General features: G+C 52.2%; 1 protein-coding gene across 2 annotated transcripts in view; it reads left to right on the plus strand.

Annotated features, from left to right (window-relative positions):
• GNB1 (G protein subunit beta 1) overlaps nucleotides 1–14,270 on the plus strand; it is an 89,484-nt gene extending 75,214 nt beyond the window's left edge. For both annotated transcript variants that reach the window (XM_030881165.3, XM_030881173.3), the window contains 6 exons: nucleotides 1,367–1,430; nucleotides 2,731–2,893; nucleotides 10,762–10,828; nucleotides 12,283–12,484; nucleotides 13,116–13,332; nucleotides 14,155–14,270. In XM_030881165.3, the coding sequence (XP_030737025.1) occupies nucleotides 1,367–1,430; nucleotides 2,731–2,893; nucleotides 10,762–10,828; nucleotides 12,283–12,484; nucleotides 13,116–13,332; nucleotides 14,155–14,261 (820 nt within the window). In that variant the 3' untranslated portion in view covers nucleotides 14,262–14,270. The remainder of the gene's footprint in view (nucleotides 1–1,366; nucleotides 1,431–2,730; nucleotides 2,894–10,761; nucleotides 10,829–12,282; nucleotides 12,485–13,115; nucleotides 13,333–14,154) is intronic.
• Nucleotides 14,271–18,962: the final 4,692 nt, after the last annotated feature.

Genomic DNA, 18,962 nt, shown 5'->3' on the forward strand with positions numbered 1-18,962 from the left:
GTCAGCTCTGATGTTCATCCAAAGCCTGTGCTTAGAGGAGCCTGGCGGAAATAGAGCCGCAGAGCGACCCTGGCTCCGATTACCTGGGGTCTTTCAAGTGCCTAATACGTTTATAACTGCACCTTGATGCAGGGATTTACTTTAAGAAATTGCATCCAAAGAACAATAGGATTGGCGCCTGCATGTAGTTCAGTTCCTGGATAAGTTTTTCACGCAGTGCTGAACACGTATTTATTCCCCGCCAGACTCATTGCTGGCTCCCTGAGAAGGGTGCGCATCAGAGCGCAGAGCTGGACGAAAAGGACCCGCTGTCAGAGGGATTCGAGGGATTTTACCTCCAGGTTTTGACCAGTTCAGGAAGCCGAGTATATTGCGGCTGAAATGGTTGAGACCCGTGTTTTGATAAAATCTCTAAAACTGAAAATCCTTCTCCTTATTTACCATGCTGACACGTATCTCTGCGTGGGATTATGGAGAGAGCCTTCTTGCCGTTCCTCGAAAACAGCACAGTCTGTACAACAGAGTTCCTTAGGACATCTTATGAGTACTGGTGGTTCCCTGAATTTACTCTCACTTGAAATTCCTTTGCCCATTAGTCATGTTTTCCTTTTGCGGTTTCCTGTCTTCTTTCTGCAAATACAGACTGAGCACCTTTTCAAGACACAGATCCCAAACGGCACAGTTGACCAGAGCAAGAAAATTGTTACGAAAAATATTCCTGGTAGTTAACTAGTGTCTTCTGTGGGGCCAGGCACAGCTGTGCTTTAGACTGTCATCTCTTTGCAAAGCAGGTGGAAAGGGGGTGCCTCCTCAGTGTTTGTAAGGGCCTCGCAGTCCCATTTTGGCTCAGTCTGGGAAATTTTCATGGGGTATCTTTGGTGAGAAATGTCTCATAAATTTTGAATATCTAAAAACTTATTAGTCCTTTATATTTAGGCTTTCTACGTGTCAGAATGGAACAGAAAATTATATACTAAATATTTTCTACCACCTTTGACTCATGAAAGAAAGATCTGTAGGTCTCAAATCTGATTTATGGTGAACAGAAAACAAACAGAAGCAGTTCTAGGCAACCAGCTTGTCTCGTCTGACCAGCCAAGGGACTGCGGCCAGGTCTTCACCTGAGGACAAGCACGATTGAACCTGAGCTGTTATCGCTGGCAGTATTTTCTTTTCATGCTTTCAAAGTTGGTCTAACAATTAGAACGTTTTTTGGGGGAGGTGCTTATAAATAAGTGCACTTTGTCAGCAAATACAATGCTGAAGCGCGCTAGTCGCCACTAAGGTTTAGTTTTCGTTCGTTGTCTTTGGGTGACTTCCCTTGTTGGTGTGGTACTCATGGTTTGCTTTTTTCTTTTTCCTCCAGGCTTCTAGTTAGTGCCTCACAGGATGGTAAGCTTATCATCTGGGATAGCTACACCACGAACAAGGTAGGTAGTGCAAACCCTTCCCGGAAAAGCGGCCCGGGAAAGGCGGGTGTTTAAACTCTGGGTTCACTTACGTAAAATGTATAACGGGAGAGGGTGGGGGAGCACAGTGAGTTCGTTTTTGTGTGAAGCCATATGGGTCAGGTGGAAGCCCAGTCACGTGGCTGGCATGTGTCACTGGTGCTGCTGGGCCGGCGTGGTGTTGCTGCGATGTGTCGTCTCTTTACAGAGCAGGTTGGGGGAGCCTCCTGAAGTTTCTAGGCAACTGGAGTCCAGTTTTAGCTCAGTCTGGGAAATCTCACGCTTCATTCAAAAATACAGAGATACAGCTTTCCGTTTAGTCAACTAGTTTTTACAAGAAATAATCTGAAAGAGTTTATACTTTGAAGTATAAATTAAATTATTTTAAAATTTCAGTCCAGGGTTGTATCATAGTGAATGAAAAAGCACTACCGTTGGTCTAAACGCGTGTAACAGACAGAATGCAGTTTTATTTTACTGGAGGACGCCACACGTGTATGACAGAATGCAGTACTTACAACAGATCTGTCTCAAACACAGGGAGGTGTGTGGCAGGGTTAATTACAGTGATTTCTAGTTTGATTACTTCACTAAAAATGCTTTATTTTTGGAGTGAATTTTATAGCCATTTTGACAAGCCAGTGAAATGTTTTCCTTTTACTATATAATTGTGATTCAGAGGCTATGTTGCCATTACTTAAGTGTCTACCTAACTGTAAGTTATGACTTTATTAAAACTCTACATTTGGGAATTCCCTGGTAGTCCAGTGGTTAGGACTCAGTGCTTTCACTGCTGAGGGCCTGGGTTCGCTCCCTGGTTGGAAAACTAAGATCCCACAAGCTACGTGGTGTGGCCTAAATAAATAAATAAAACTGCATAGGGGCTTCCCTGGTGGCGCAGTGGTTGAGAGTCCGCCTGCCGATGCAGGGGACGCGGGTTCGTGCCCCGGTCCGGGAAGCTCCCACGTGCCGTGGAGCGGCTGGGCCCGTGAGCCACGGCCGCTGAGCCTGTGGTCCGCAACGGGAGAGGCCGCAACAGTGAGAGGCCCGCGTACCGCAAAAAAAAAACAACAAACCTACATTAAATTGGTGTGCAGCACTGGATTTCTAATTAAATTATTACTTTATCTGACTGCCCACACATATAAAATATTTTCAGAATAATTTTGGCCACTGTTTTGCTGTGCAGTGAAAGTTGAAGACTAGAAGCAGGATCATAAATGTCAGTAGTTAATGTTTTTGACCTTGAGCGTGCTTGCATCACGTGTGTCTTGTCATTTAGGTTCATGCCATCCCTCTGCGTTCCTCGTGGGTCATGACATGTGCATATGCCCCTTCTGGCAACTATGTGGCCTGCGGTGGCCTGGATAACATTTGCTCCATTTACAATCTGAAAACTCGTGAAGGGAATGTACGTGTGAGCCGTGAACTGGCTGGACATACAGGTACATGTTCTCATCAGTAACCTCAAAGTTTATACGCTGTGTGCCTTGCATGAGTTACATGCTATGGACACTCACCCCTTCTCAACAATTATTTAATGAGATTGGCTACATCAATGGCCAGATATACTCTTAAAATGAAATCAAACACAGGCCTTGATATTCCTTTATCAGTAAGAAGCCTTTGGATGTAAGTCGCTGTAGTGGCTGTTGTCAAGGATCTTGGGAACGTAGGTCGCTCCGCAGCAGCTGGACGCAGTTCGAGGCGTTCCTCCTTCTGAACCTCCTTCCATCCTGAGTGCGTTTCCAGAAGGGTTCCTAATCTAGACATGCGCGAGCGTGCACGTGTCTCCCTGTGCGCGCACACACGTACTTATCCACATATCGAGACACCCTTACTGATCTCTTAGCATCCTTCATAATGACTGGCATTCTTGTTGCACAGGAAGCAGAACAGAGTCCTTCAGGCTCAGTGCTTTTGAACGTAGCCAGCTCTGTGCGTTGGGGGTGGTGTGTTATTTTGGCTCTTGTTTGCTTTGGGGTTGCTTCCTTCTTTAACTTTCTATCTTCTTAAAGTAGAAACGTAGATCTTCCTACTTTTTCAAATATAAATTACCCTCTAAGCGTGGCTTTAACTGTATTATCATTCAGTGGGAAATATTTTTAATACCCTTTTGATAACTTGTTATTGGTTTCCAGTCAAATGCCATTATGTTCAGAGAAGATGTTCTGTACCAGTTCAGTTTTTCACATTTATGGAGACTTGCTTCCGGTGGAGCGGGTGGTCTGAGGATGACATGCCGCACGCGCCTGGGAGTCCAGGCTGTGGGGCAGGTTCTCGGCGTGTTCGTCAAAGCAGGACTTTGACACTGTTCACAGCTGTTGGTAGAAGGCATGTTCATGACTGTCGTACGTTCCTGATGAAGTGACCCTCTTTCTCAGCACCTTCTGTGTTGGCAAGTCGGCTGTATCTGATGTTAACGCAGCTGCTCCAGCCGTCTTAGTCCGACTGTTTGCATGGTGTATTTTTTCCCATCCACTTAACTGTATTTATAAACAGAGTCCCTTAGACACAGCACACACTTGGTTCTTTCTTTTTATCCACTCTAAGTGTCTGCCTTTCGAATAGTATGGGGTTCTGTTTCATGCAGTGTGGGTGCAGTGGGATTTGGCTCTCTCGCTTTATGGTGTGCTCTCCTTTGCTGCCTTCTTTTGGGTTACTTGATGTTTTAGAATTCTATTTTAGTTTTATCTGTTGGCTTTTCTGGTTACGTCCAAAAAAGGGTTATGTAGGGATTGCAGTGTACATTCATAATTTTTCACGGTGCACTCAGAGTTATACTGTATCCATTTAAATGAAATACAGGAATCTTGTGGCCATAAATGCCCGTTTTCTGCCCTTCCTCGTTCTTTATGAAGTTCTTGTGGGCGTTGCGTCTCCACGTGTTATAAGCCCCACAGTATATTGTTCCGTTTGTTTCCTCTAAGTGTTCGTAGCCACTTGAAGAAGTTTGAATCGCCAATTCACTCAAATCTTTACCATCACGTCCTGAACACGTGAGCTTTTTTCGGGTTCCCTTCAGCCTGATGAACTTGCTTTACCGTTTCTTACTGTGAGTGCAGGTCTCCTAGCAGTGATTCTGTCTGTTTTCATTTATCTGAAAATGTCGATTATCCTTCATTCTTGAAGAAGTTTTTGCTGGATATATTTAATTCTGGGTTGGTATTATTTTCTTCCAGCACTCTTAAGGTTTTTCTTTGTTTTTTAACAGTTTGCGATGTGCCTTGGAGTGACTTTCTTTGTTTATTGTGCTTTAGCACCTTGAATTTGTAAAGTTTTGTCTTTCACTAAATTTGGGAAATACTAGAAATCCATTTTCTGTTCTTTGTTCTCTGTCTTTTTGTACTCCAGTGGGTGCATGTTCGCATCGTCTCTTAGGTCCCTATGGTTCTGTTCTTGTTTATTCCGTCTCCCGCTTCCCCAGAGCTGCCCTCCAGTACACGTGACTTCTGTCACCTCCAGTGTGTTGTTAAGACTGCCCAGCAAGCCGTATGTGCCAGACGTTCTGTTTTTCAGTTGTAGAATTCGTTTGCTTTTTAAAACAACCGTTCTTATTTTCCTGCTGACGTTTCCTGTTTATTTGTGACGAGCGTATTTAGGACTCTTGGGCAGAGTTCCAAGAGCTGGCTTTAAAATTCTTACCTGCCAGTTCCAGCAACTAATCCCTTGAGGTTTGGTCTTGGTGGCTCTTTCCTCTTGAATATGGGCGACATTTTCCTGCTTCTTGGTACATCTAGTGATTTTGACTTGTGTCCTGGGCTTTGTGCAGACTCTGTTCCCCTGAAGCCCTGCCATTTCGTTCCGTTGGGAGCAGCCACACAGCCATGTGGGAGCAGCTGTCCTGCCTGTGTGGTTTGGACAGATGTTGGGGCAGTAGGTGTGTGATTTTTAGGGCCTTCTGCGGCTTTCTCCTTTCCAGGTTTCCTTCTTGCACTTTCCAGTTGTGGTTGACCAGAACCCTATTTACTGGCTGTTCAAGAAGGTTGGGCCATAGATCTGCATCTGAGATGTGGCTGCAAGAGGGGGCCTGCCCTCAGGCACAGGACAAGCAAGCTTGTTGAAAAACAAGCTCACCCAGTGCCTTTCTCTTCTCCCAAGTGCAGGCTCCCCTCCGGTTTGTCTGCTTCTGCTTCCAGTGCTTTCAGGTTTTTGTTTTTATATTTGTCCAGAGCTCGTGGTGGTTTCTGTGGGAAGGTTGCTCCTGGGGGTGGGAACTCCCCTTCTCGGAACCCAGCCTAGGCTGCCTGCCCCATCCTTGTAAACTGGGAGTTCTGTCCAGTGAGCACCCTTCCTAAACCACTTTGCTTATAGCGTTGATGAACTCACAGCACATTGAAAAACACATTCTTACTGTTTATCGATCCCTTATTATCAGATTCAGTGTATGGACTTCCATTTTTAATTAAACCTTTTTAACACTTTATTTGCTGAAACAAAAAAATAAATCTAGTATTAGAATGTTTTCGAAATTTTGTTTCCTTCATGTATCATGAAATTTTACTTCTTTGGGAGTTGAGTGGTGGTGTTTTTTTAAACATCTGGCCTCTTAAGAGTATTTGTGACTTTCTTCAGACATGATACATAATTCAGCTTCAAATCAATAAAGGTTAAAACTTGGTAAATTCAAATAGCCTCACTTTAGTCAGGGGGTAAAGGTGTGAATGGTTAGTGGGTTCAAGATCTGAGGATGTGCGGTCTGCATCTTGTCTCAGTCCTTCTAAGCCTCCGTCTGATGACGTTAGTGCTCATCACTCAGGCATCTCTCTCTGGCCTGAGCCTTAAGTTGAGAGCTCTCTGTTAAGCTGTGGTTGGGACATTTTGTCGTAGAGTCTTAGAAACTCAGTTGCGCAGAAAACCCACCTTGGTGCTCTTCTCAGCGGTCTCCCTGAGCCCTCAGATGGTGTCTGATGGAGTGAGGGCGGGAGTCGAGCCTCTGCGCTCAGTTTCAGGAGAGAGGCTCTTGGTGGTCAGTTTTGTGTTGCTGTTGTTTCCAGAAAATACAAGGGCCCATATGGAACAAACAGAAGCTTCCTTCTCTAGAGTTGGCCACCCAGGCTTTGGAAACGCTAGCAATACTTGAGAGAGCAAACATCAGATGGCGTTCTATCTTCTGGTGTTTTGCCTTTTAAGTTTCTATCTTAAGGAGTAAAGGATGCCCTCTGGAAATGGTTAATGGAATGAATTCACAACGATTGAGACGGAACATTTATCATTATTGCTGTTGCTATGAATATATTACGTATAGAATAAAACTTGCTGAGTGCTCTCTTGGTGAAAATAATAATACAAAGGCATTAGATTGTATATTTGAGAAATTAGTAATACCCTAAAAGCTCATTCTCCTTTCCTAAAGCTCCCATCGCAGTGCAGACACATTTACCCTTTCTGAGGTCACCATGGTCAAGAATTTAGCCAGAGGTTTCCTGGGGGTGACATGACTGCCTTGTACTCTTGCCAGAAGCCCTTGCGGTGGCTAAAATTTCGTTTTCAGGGCTGATTTGTCCATGCTACCCGGGGCTTGAATGCACGTGAAAGCACAGTGGACGGGCCCCCTGGCCTGTTAGTTGCTTCTTTCCTGACAGGCGCCAGCAGGCCCCGCTCTGGGAGGAAAGACGTGTCCCACAGTTCTGCTTCGGGCCACACTGTGCTGCTCTGCGGCGCCCTGTTCTTTGGCAGTTAGTTAACGTGACGGCAGTTTTAGGCTTTCTGTGGTCACAGTCTGGGAAACTCAGATCCCACTCACTGCTCACTTCCTGACCTCACGGACTGCGCCGCCGGCTCAGCTACCCTCTGGGCTTCCCTCCAGCCGGCTCAGCCCCCCAGCAGCAAGAGCCCCCTCTCCCAGGCTGGCCACGGGTCCTGGCTGTGCCTGCATTCAGCCTGAGAGGATACGTGAACCTCCGGGTGGACGGATGCACCCGGCCTGCTGCTGGGTGCTTGTCCTTCGGCATCAGCAGTTTCTGGGTTTGTCTCTTTGGGGTGGCGTTTCCTCACTCGCAGGCCTTCATGTTACTTCGTTGTCTCTCTTTCGTTTTCACGGAGCTGCTCAGAGAACGCACCCTCTGCTCCCGGTCTCCGCTCCCCTGTGCACCTCCGAGCTGATCGGCGGCTTTCCCTCCCCACCCAGCCAGGTGCCCCCGCCTCCCCCAGGTGCTGGCTGGGCTAAGACTGCCAGCGTGATTCACCGTAGAAAGTTGGGAAAGTAACATTTCTTCTTCTGTGTTTTTAACTTCTAATCCCATCCAGAACTGCAGCGTTGTCCTGCAGAGGTGGAGAGGGTTCCGTTGTAAGGTGCGCCGATTTGTCCCTGTCGTCGGTCATTGCAGCAGTTCCCGGCTTGTCACTAGTGCGCGTGTTGTGGCTGTAAATACTGTTCTTGCAGAGGAGTGACTTCTCAGGCCGTAACCGTGTTCTTGGGATGAGTTCCCTTGGCCGCGCTGTTTGGTTCGGGGCAGCACTCGCGGCGGCTCACGTGTCTGTGCACGTTGGTCTTTGGTTTTGCCGTCTGGCTCAGCTGCCTTCTGGATGAGGAGGTAAGCTTGTCTGCCTCTCCGGCCCAGGTTCCCATCAGCGACACCCTGTCATGAGACCGTCCCCCTTCCCTCCCACGGGTCCTTGACCTGAGCGCCTGCCCTGCCTCACTTCAAGCCTCCTCCCCGCGCCAGGCTGTCCCCAGCGCACCTGTGTCCCGCAGCCACTTGTCTCCGTGAGGCCTGGCACCTCCACACTTGGTGCCCACTTTTGTCAGGGTCTGTTTTCCCTGCCCCTCTGGAGGCCTTCGTAAGGCAGCAGCGCCACTGGGCCAGCCACCCTTCTGCTGAGGACACTCACACACTGACACGGCCCCTTCAGGGAATTTGCTCGCTCTTATATAAGCAAAGACAGTAACTGCCACCGTTCGTTGAGAACTGAAATGTGCAGACAGCTCCGTTCCTCCCGATAATTCTCCAGAATGATCCCAGTTCCTCTGGGAAGCCTGGGGCTCGTGAGCCAGCTCACGGGAACATGCACTGCAGGTTAGCAGCTGCGCTGAGAATCGGGCCTACTCTGAAGCCACTGCCCACCTCCCAGCCAGAACGGCCCCACAGGCTTCCCCGGAGCCCGGGTGCCCCTTGATGGTCCCCGTGCACACGGGGCGTCACTGGCCTCCTGGGACGCTGGGCTTGTGGGGTCAGCTGCCGAGCCCGCCGGCTGGACGGTCTGGTGTTCATGGTTGGTGAGCTCCCGTCTCAGGGCTGTTGAGTCTTGATGCTCAGTACTTGTTTGTTAACCTAATTTAAAAGCTGGTTCCGGGACTTCCCTGGTGGTCCAGTGGTTAAGACTCCGTGCTGCCAGTGCAGGGGGCCTGGGTTTGACCCCTGGTCAGGGAACTAGATCCTGCGTGCCGCAACTAAGACTCGGCACAGCCACATAAATAAATATAAAAAGAAAAGCTGGTTTCCACCTTTTCTTTCTGGGAGGAAAAAAAGATTTTTGTAAAAAATATAATATCCACCTGGTTATTGTTTTTTTCCCTCGATGTACAAAATACAGAGACCAAAAAAGTGAGTTATGAGCCAGCAGCTCTGACTTTGTCTAATGAAAAGTAGTATTTGGATAGGGTTGACCCTTGAACAACACAGGTTTGAACTGTACTGGTGCACTTACGCCTGAGGTTTTTCTCCAAATACAGCACACAGGAGCCCGGGTGGGCAGCGTCCCCAAGGAGACTGAGGAAGCGCTGTCACGAGGGCCGACTCCAAGTTCTCTGCAGATTTCCAGCCTCGAGGAGGCTGGCACCCCCGGCCCCCATGTTGTTCAGGGTCAGCTGTGTATATTTTGAAAGCTCAAACTACAGGAAGTTAGAAAACGAACACCAAAGCCACCCCAGTGCTCTCCACACGCAGTCTCTCAGGTCCCTGAGACGCCCTCGCCCCAGGACCAGGCCGGGCTCCGTGTGTGCTGCCCCGCCCCTCCTCTTCATCTGCATGTGTCTTGGAGTCTTCACAGCATTTGTGGTCCCCAGGGACCATGTGTGGTTTTGTAGATTTGGTCATTTCCCACAGCCTGCCTGGCCCCTGAGGGTCAGCCAGCTGACGTGTGCTGACCATCCGAGGCCCTGAAGAGGCCAGAGCAGGTTGCTAGTGCTCGAGAGCCGAGGCTGTAGCCGGCAGCCTCTGGTCCTTGGGGCGGGAAGCTCGTGGACTCCCTTGGGCTGGACCACCGCCTGCACAAGGTGGGACAGAGGTCATCTTTGAGGTCGTGTTTCTTTGTGCTGTTGACCTAGGAGTGCCCCTGTATGGCCCTGTGTGAGACCAGGCGGTGCTGCCGTCTCCACGACGCTCCTCCCTGTCTGCTGGGATCCCAAGTCAGACAGGCTAGTGCTGTGATGGCGGGTGTGAGGGTCCCAGGGCTGGTTCCCAGAAGGCTGGCTTGAGCGAGGGTGAGAGTGTGCCAGGAAGTAAGTGCTGTTCTCGGAGCGGAACTTAGGCTGAGACTCAGCGGGAAGAGAGCCCGTGTGGTCCCTGGTGTCCTGTGGACGTGACGTGGCCTCCAGCGAGCACTTGACCACAGGTCCTTGTCTAGGCACGTCGTTGCTGTTTTGAAATTGTTCTCTCTCTGTTTTTTCTATGGGAGACAGTACAGTAATATGTTACATAAGTGCTTTATTTTCCCAATATTCTTACACTTTCCACATCAGCAGCCTTCAGTGGGCCTCCTCTCTGTATTTTGTCTTTGATCTTACTGATTCACACAGCGTCACACGTGGCTCTGGTGTGGCCTGGGAAGACCTGGCAGGCATGCTTCTCCCTGGCAAGAGCCCGGCCTGCTGGGGGCAGGGGCTGCTCTGCCACCATCCCCTGGGCCCTCTGGGGGCAGGTGTGCTTACCTTGCACGTGCAGTTCTCAGGGTCACCTACACTAAGACAGAAGCAGCGCTTGTCCCGTAGAAAACAAACCCACCCCCACGCCCATCCTCCTCTCTGGCTCTGGCCCCTGCAGACCCTCCGTCCCTGCTCCTCCCGACGTGTCCAAAAGGGCAGGGGCGGACAGGTGCACTCGCCTCCCGAGCCTCTTGGGGCGCCGTGCTCACCGGAGTCCAGTCCTGTGGGCCTGGGGCTCTGACTCTTGCCCGGCAGTGCGTGCTGTCCGTGCTGCTCTCTTCCTCTTCGCAGCACACACGGCAGGGGCCGGGGGTGGTGGACGAGGTATTTGTCTCCCTTGCTGTGGACCTTCCCGCCATAGTTGTTCTGCCAACGTGTTCTTCCATTTATAAGATCATAGAGTCGGGGGCTCGAACTCTGGGGCCATCGTGTGGCTCTGTTTTCCAGGTTACCTGTCCTGCTGCCGTTTTCTGGATGACAATCAGATTGTTACCAGCTCTGGAGACACCACCTGGTGAGTACTTGCGCGCCAGACCTGTCCTCATGCTGCTTGCTTTGGCCCGTAGCTCGAGACGCAGGGGAGTTCTCGGTTAGGCCATTTTAACTGGAAATGGCCAGGCGGCTTCAGACACACGTGGCAGTGAGTGGTGGGTGGGTTCGTGGTGCGCTGTGCAGATCTGAAAGCTCAGAGTTGGATTTTGAACAGCAAAGAACTGATTTTGAAACTACAGTTTTGCATGAAATGCCCGCTTTTCTTCCCCCCCTGCAGATTTTACCTTTGCAGGCCGTCTTTAATGGCACTTGGGGGAGTGGGTGTGCTTTAGTCCCTCGCTAAGGTGAGCACCGCCTCACTGTGGACTCCGAGCACAGCTTTAAAAAACTTGTCACTTGTCACAATTTCACGTGAACTATATCAAACTAATTAATTTTTAGAGTTTCACCTTACTTTTGGATAGACCACGTAAACCTCTGTAATGTTTTCACTCGAAGCACCAAAGCATATCCTTTTAAATCTTTAGGTAGTTGAATCATTTTAGGCTTACACTCTCCTCGTGGGTTATTCTGGTCCTTGGAGGCATGTGGTAGTCAGGAGCCAGCGGGCCGCGCAGTGGGCAGGGGTGCCCCGGCTGGGTCCTGTTTCCTGAGGTGTCCTTTATGTATGTCCAGAGGTTCACCGAAGATTTATGGTCTGTCTGGACTGTCAGTTGGGGAAGAATTTCTGTATTAGAAGGTACTTTTGAAAGCTTTTTCATTCATGAGGGATGTTCTTCAGACCCTGGGAATGTCTTGCTTCCTTCTGTCATCCCTCAGGCCCTAGCAAGGGGCCCTGCACGCTTGGATTTGGGTGGTTGGGCTGAGCCGGGTTTTCTGCGAGGCTTCCGGTGGCGTTGCTTCTGTGGGTGAAGCACAGAAACAGCACCCGCTGTCCTCGCGGCGCTGCTGTGTCTCACCTTTGACTGCCCTCCGTGTAGCCACCCAAGCAGACGGCTGTGGGCCCGAGCTTAGCTCTGCCACCGCTGAGTGACCCCAGTTAAGGGCCGTCATCTCCTCGTCCCAGCCCGTGGGACCCTGGAAGGCATGGAGCTGGCAGCAGCAGGGAGCGCGTTTTCTGTCCAGCCTGGGATGGCAGCCGGGAGCTTCCTGCTGCCCCTCGCTGAGCCCACGCGGGGGGCCGCATGCATCCCTCCTTGACAGGGACTCGGGCTCCCTCTTTTGTTGGTGTTTGAGTTGACGTGGAAATCACAGTTACCGTAAAGCCCGTGGGCGTGTGCTCATCTGTACTGTGTTTGTTCATTGCGTTTATTCGTTTGCTTTGTAACAAACCCTTCTAAACAAAGTCGGATTACAGGTTTTAGAGTTGCCTTAAGTGCAGACGTTTACTGCCGTCCTGGGGGGTTTGAAGGACCGTTTGTCACAGGACTAGTCTCCTGCGCAAGTGGGGTGACCGCTGTCATTGCTCTGCTCCAGTGCCCTGTGGGACATTGAGACCGGCCAGCAGACGACCACGTTCACTGGACACACCGGCGACGTCATGAGCCTTTCGCTCGCCCCGGACACCAGACTGTTTGTCTCTGGTGCTTGCGATGCTTCAGCCAAACTCTGGGACGTGCGAGAAGGGATGTGCCGGCAGACCTTCACCGGCCACGAGTCCGACATCAACGCCATCTGTGTGAGTTGGGGTCCGAGGTGCGGGTCGGGGGCCCTTCGCCGGCCGTTAGCAAGTTAGAGTCCTTCTCTGGAGCCACGGGCCGCATCGTCAAATTTGAAGATGTTTTCAGAATTAGATGGTCTCTCTTTTCTATGCAGATACAGTCAAATTGAAAAAAACTCCCTGTGGGAGACTTAGCTGTGACTTGATCTGTCCTTGCTGAGGCCTGGCGTATCTCCCGGCCTTGGGGTGACCAGTGACTGTATCACGCGGCTTCCCCCATCAGGGGACGGGCAGCGCCGCGGCTGAGCCCCTTGGCCCAGCTCTGCGGGGGCGCGCGGGGCGCGGCGGTTGGGGGAGCCTGCCCTTGTCCCCGGCACCGTGACGGGCGGGCCCGGTCTCGCGAGGAGCCGTCCTCCTCGGGTTCAGCCTGGCTGCCAGCAGCCTGCAGGGAGCCCAGCCCGTCAGTGGTGGCCACTCTCCCGCTGCTCCCTTGGGAGGCCGAATGGGGAGGGAAGCCGGCTCTGGGGAGGACGAGCACGTTGCGCCACCCCCGTGCGGGGCCCGCAGTCGCTCTGCTGTCGGCAGTTCACGTTCACAGTAGTTCTTTCTGTGCATTTGCAAATCATCTTGGTTCGCTTTCTCTCTCCAGTTCTTTCCAAACGGCAATGCGTTTGCCACTGGCTCGGACGACGCTACCTGCAGGCTGTTCGACCTCCGTGCGGATCAGGAGCTCGTGACTTACTCCCACGACAACATCATCTGCGGGATCACCTCCGTGTCCTTCTCCAGGAGCGGGCGCCTCCTCCTCGCGGGGTACGATGACTTCAACTGCAACGTCTGGGACGCCCTCAAGGCCGACAGGGCAGGTAGGCAGCGGCTGCGCCTGGCCGGCTGAGACGCGAGCTGCGATGTGTGGGCCCGGCAGGGGGACGGGAGGCAGGCCAGTGGCGGCGGGCTCTCGGCCGCACACGGTGGGCAGGAACGGGCCAGCCGCGTGGTCTTCACGGCCCCCCTCCCATCGGGCCTGTTGGAAGCACAGACTGGAGCTCACACGTGAAAGGCAGGCGAGAGGTGTGTCCTTCCCAAGTGCATTAAAACGCAGGTTGTGCAAAAGACGAGAACTTGCAGTGTTGAAGACGGGGGGTGCGGTGCACGGACTTAGTTGGTCTGCGGCATGTGGGATCTTCCCGGACCAGGGCTCGAACCCGTGTCCCCTGCATTGGCAGGCAGATTCTTAACCACTGCGCCACCAGGGAAGCCCCCTGTTCCATTTTTTATTTAAGCATTTTACTGTCGGGAGTGCTCAGGAGTCGGTGCAAGAGGCCCTAGGTTGTTCAGTGCGTGTGTTAGTGCCTTTCAGTTGTGTGTGTTCCTTGTTGTCATGCTGTTATCCACGTGTCTTGATAACAGACACGTTGCCAGATTCTCCAGTGTGTTTTCCTTCTGTGTGAATCCCTCCCGCGGCCGTGGGCACGTCCACCATGGGAGAGGAGCACGCTGACCCTTCCTCGCCTTGGACAAGTGTGGGCATGAGCTTCAGTTCAGTTTCCACTTGACCAGGCTTCCTCTCCTTCCTGGTGCCCTTTCCTCACCACTGAGGCCTGGCAGGGACTGAACCTTGGGGGCTTCTGGGTCTGCTTCAGGGAGTGGCTGGATCCAGGGGTGACCGTGCTGTCATCTGCTCCCAGGGGTCTTGGCCGGGCATGACAACCGCGTCAGCTGCCTGGGGGTGACTGACGACGGGATGGCCGTGGCAACAGGGTCCTGGGACAGCTTCCTCAAGATCTGGAACTAACACCAACAGGTAAGGAGCAGCCCCGTGCCCTCCCTGCTTGTAGCTCTACGTATGACATTGTGGGTCGGGGTTTCTAAGATTAATTTGGATGTAGTTGATCTGGACTTGTGGGCACGTGAGCATTGGTGTCAGCTTGGAGCACTTCCTGTGCCCTCAGCCGCGAGCGGGTGCACCCATCATACTGACTGTGCACCTGCACCAGGGTGTCCGTTTCTCTTCATGTTTCTCTAAACTCTGTTTAAAGCAGCAGGTGGACGCCGCTGTGACTGGAAGACCATTCCAACCTTGGAGCGTTACAGTGATAGCATTTCCAATCCACCCCTACTAACGCGGATGCCCTGCACCCCTCAGAACTTCAAAAGGGCAAGACCTTTTCCCTTCACTTATTGCTGAAACCAAGAGCACAATTCCCATTAAGAGAAGAATCTCTGTGCTGTAAACTAAAACAAATCGTGCATTCCTTCCGGGACCATTGTCTTTGTTTTTCTTTTTTTGGTTTGTTTTTCTTTTTTTTTTTTTTTTTTGTCTTGAATGAATTTAAAAGGAAATACTATAATAAAAATGTTAACCAGAAGGTAAACTTGAGTGTAATTGTAAGGCAGACACACTTTTCTACTAGTTTCTTTGAATTCTAGATCAGTGATCCTGTTTTGTGTTGTTCATGGCGAACAAGTTGAGGACTTCATCTTGTAATTGATTCTAAGTTTCAGATTGTGTTTGTAACAGGATTTTGCAGACATTCATATTTCCTTCTTAAAATATATTCCTTTCTGTTCAGTAGTTAAACAGAGAAAGAGGGTCTAGTGCAGCCTCTCTGGAATTGTTAATGATGTAAATTTAGTCCCTAGTTTTTTTACTTTTCGTCTCGTGTCACATGATCGTTGTGTGCACACACGGCATAGAAGGGTGATGCTGAGAAGTCAAGGAACAGAGCACGCGCCGTGGACGAACAGTGAACACCAGTTAGGCACCTTTGCTCCCCAACCCGCTCTCTCTACCTTCTCAGTTCAGTTTTTAATCTCACCCTGGGTCTCCTTGTGAAGTTGGAGGGAAGTTTATACAACAGCAACAGCGCGACACTACCCTGTGCCCCACCCTGACCGTCAGGAGCCTCTGCTCTCAAGCGAGGTGCCCGTCCTGTGCTTGGATAGTCAGTCAGTTATTTGTGTATGAAACAATGTACAAATCAATGTTTTGAAAATAATGATCTCAAACTTTCTAAGTTAAATTTTAAAAAATTTGATCGTTTGCCATATCGGGTGGGTTTACTCTTAGAATCGCATGCTGTAGAAATGCTCAAACGTGCATATAGGACTCAGTCCTTAGATGTTCTCTTTCTTTTCAGAAATAACCTCTTTAAAGCTGTAACCATTGCTCCTCTGTGCACACGCATCGCGTCGGAAGCCGTGCAGCCAGCGGCTCTGCACACTCACCTAGCGGGATACTCACTGTTTTCTTTATTCCTTTAAAAACAAGTCCTGTTCCAAACGATTGCTGTTGGAATTGGGGGGTGGGGCGGGGTGGTACAGGGAATGGAGACCCCGGCCTCCCTTTGTGGATTCCTCACAGCCCGGCTCTCCCGTGGAACCAGCCTTTTGCACCGAGGCAGACCATTTTTCTAACATGCAGACGTCCCTGGTTTTGTGCGCGTCCAGTGTGGAGCAGTGGCGTTGGGACGGCGCAGGCCTCCTCCCCGCACCAAGCACTCCCGTAGAGGCAGCAGCGGCTTCTCCATCCTGTGTTTGCACCATCCTGTGTGCCCTGTGCCCTGGACCCGCAAAGAGTGGGACAAGCACCCCCCCCGCCCCGGCCCTACCCCCCTCGGCACCCCTGTAGAGCTCTCTGCACCCTGTCCCTCACCTTTTGTATTTAATTTTAAAGTCAGTGTACTGCAAGGAAGCTGGATGCAAGATAGATCCTATATTCACTGTACTGTTATTTAAGATGTAATAAAGCAGTTTGACATGAGGGATTTTGGCGTGGCTGCTCATTTGTGGGGCTGTTTCGGTGTCTGGGGGGCAGCTGCCCTCCCCTGGCTGCCCCCTCTTCTGCCCACGTGATTTTTTGTCCCCCTCACAGAGAGTCCATGAAAGGAGCGGCCGGTCCTCAGATGGGCCTGCAGAGCAGCAGCATGCCACCAGCCCTGGCCCCCCTGTCTGGTGGCCAGACCGTGGTCCTCTCATCCCCCGGCAGCGTGAGTCTCCCGAGTGGCTGTCCGACCTTTCTCTCCTCTCTGAGCCTCTGCCCCTACTGGTGGCCCTCCCCTACTCTTCCCTCCCTAAGATACTAAGGACGTTACTCCAGAGACATACTTCCCTTCAGATGATAGAACAGTTTTCATCTTTGTCCGAATGAAAAGACCTGCATCTTGCAAGAAAAAATGAGCATCTGCCCCACACCCACGAGAAGCAAACACTTCATTGCACGTCAGTGAGGAAGCCTCTCACTCCACCGCTTCCCTGGACCCCAGCCCTGCCTTCTGTGCCTTCGTGCTAAAGGACGTGATTTTCTTTTAGTCCGAAGCGTTCTGTGTAAGGTTATGAAAGGTAACTTGGTAATTCCCACGGGTCAGATTCATAAGTAAGTGAAGACGACTGCTCTCAGCGGGAAGTACTCCCTCCTGAAGCTCCCTTTTCCAACTGTCAGGAAGACACAGGCAGTCGGTCCTCCTGGCCCTGCCCGTGGGGAGGGGTGGGTGGGACTGGCGCGATGGCAGGGGTCTCTCCTACAAGGACCATGGGCGCGGCCTCCCGGCGGTTGACAGCCTGAACAGTGGGTTCGCCCGGTTTCAACCTCCTCCCCCGCATCTCTCTGGAATAAATCTGCTCTTTGCACGTTTTAACGCTGCCAGCTGTCTCAAAATGCCAGAGAGCATCTAAGGTGCTCCCTGGGCTGGCAGCCTGAGTCCTTGGGAGGGAGGGTCTCCTGGGGTCAGGAAGCAAGCCTTTATCCTGGCACAGGGACACATCTGCTGTCGGCCACCCTCAGAGGGGCATGGCGTGGGCACAGGAGCCTCAGCAAGGGCTGGCTAGACTGGGTGCCCTCTGAGCTGGGGCCAGGGGAGCTGAGACTCAGCCCCTCTGCTTGCTGGCCTCGAGGCCGCCCTCCCACCTTCTCAGCAAAGTGGTCACTGAAAATAGGTGTCCGGGGGCACTAAGAGGACAGCCAGGCGGTGGTGCGAAGCGAAGCGCGTTCCGCACTGCGCTGCCCGGCGTTGAGCCTCGGATTTCACGCTTGAAGCCTGGGACCCCTCAGCCTCCTGGGCCTGGATGCACCTGGGAAGTGATGATCTCCTTGCCCCACCCTCCTCCAGGGTGCCTGCCCTTCCACCTTCCTTCCTTTGGCCTCCGCCCCTAGTGTCTGAGGTAGCAGCTGGCTCTGGTGAGCACACCTGTTGCAGGTGCAATGTCCACGCTCCGCCAGACCCTCGGCAGCTGGACGTGAACTGGGGCCTTGCGGGGAGCTCTAGGGTCACCTGCACCCCGATGTTGGGTCTCATCGCCTCTTCCAGCACCCAGCGTTCACGTCCACTCGAGGTGTCCACCCCACCCGGCACCAGCACCCATGATGCCTGACCCTTCACGCAGAGCGCACAGCGGGGTCCTCGGCGCCCCCCTGCCCACCCCAGCGGTTCCTCTTCCTCCTAATGTGTGAGAGCAGGAAAAGGCCACCCCACCCACACCACTCTGCTTGTCTCCCCCCAACCATTCCCCACTCCTGGAGTTCGGCCAAATTCTGCCCCTTCACGTCCTCCCTGTGTGATCTGGGGCCAGTTACTTGGCCTCTCTGTGCCTCTGATTCCCCGTGTGGAAACTGCAACAAGAGCACTTGCTCCTAGACACCTTGTGAGAGTTTGGCGAGTCCCACGTCTGTGAGGTGCTGCTAGAGCAGGGAAGGGCTGCTCACGACTTCGCTCTGAGAGACCCCCCCTCCCCCCCACCCCGCCCAGGCTCCCGCCGCCCGCCAGGTTCCCTCGGCCTAGCTACCCTCTGGCAGCCCTCTTCCTGGATTTCAGCAGGCCGTGCCCCCGCCCGAACACCTGGAGGGTTTGTTCCCTGCAGTATTGTGCGCCTGGCACTTAGTGGCCCGGCAAGAAGAGGGGCTGCCCGATCCCAAAGCCAGCCCAACCAGGAGACCGCCAAGTCCGTGATTCCGGACACTGGCCCCTGGGGAGGGCTGGGAAAAGTGGGACAGAAGGGGCCGGACTTGTCCAGGGCATGCTGGCTGGAGGCCAGAACTGGGGAAGGTGGCGTCTGGATAGCCTGAGACACTCCCTGTCCACAGGGAGCCTCGGTGCCTCCCGGCCACACCTGTCACCCAGGCCCCTGGCCACTTCCTTTTTTGGGTGCTGGGAAGCCTCCCTCTACCCCATTCCCCTCCAGCAGGCACAGCTGAGGCCTACTTCCCCAAGAGCTGGGAGCAGAACCCCAAAGAGGAAAACCCTTTCCACACCCTGCACCCCAAATCCAAGGGCACCCCCCTGCCTGAATGAGTCCAGCTTTGGAGAGGCAGCCCTATCCACTGCATCCTCTGTGGTCCCCCATCTTTCAGCCCTCAGAAGAGTAGGAGTCCAGGTTCTGGGGGGGTCTAAAGCTTAAACAGTAGGGGAGCCATGTTTAAGAAAAAGAACACAAAGAAATACCAAATTAAGAGAGTCCTGCACCTCTGGCACTGGGAAAGTTTACACCTCTGGCCTTTCCT

The sequence above is a fragment of the Globicephala melas genome, chromosome 1, assembly GCF_963455315.2.
Source record: "Globicephala melas chromosome 1, mGloMel1.2, whole genome shotgun sequence".
Taxonomy (NCBI): Eukaryota; Metazoa; Chordata; class Mammalia; order Artiodactyla; family Delphinidae; genus Globicephala; species Globicephala melas.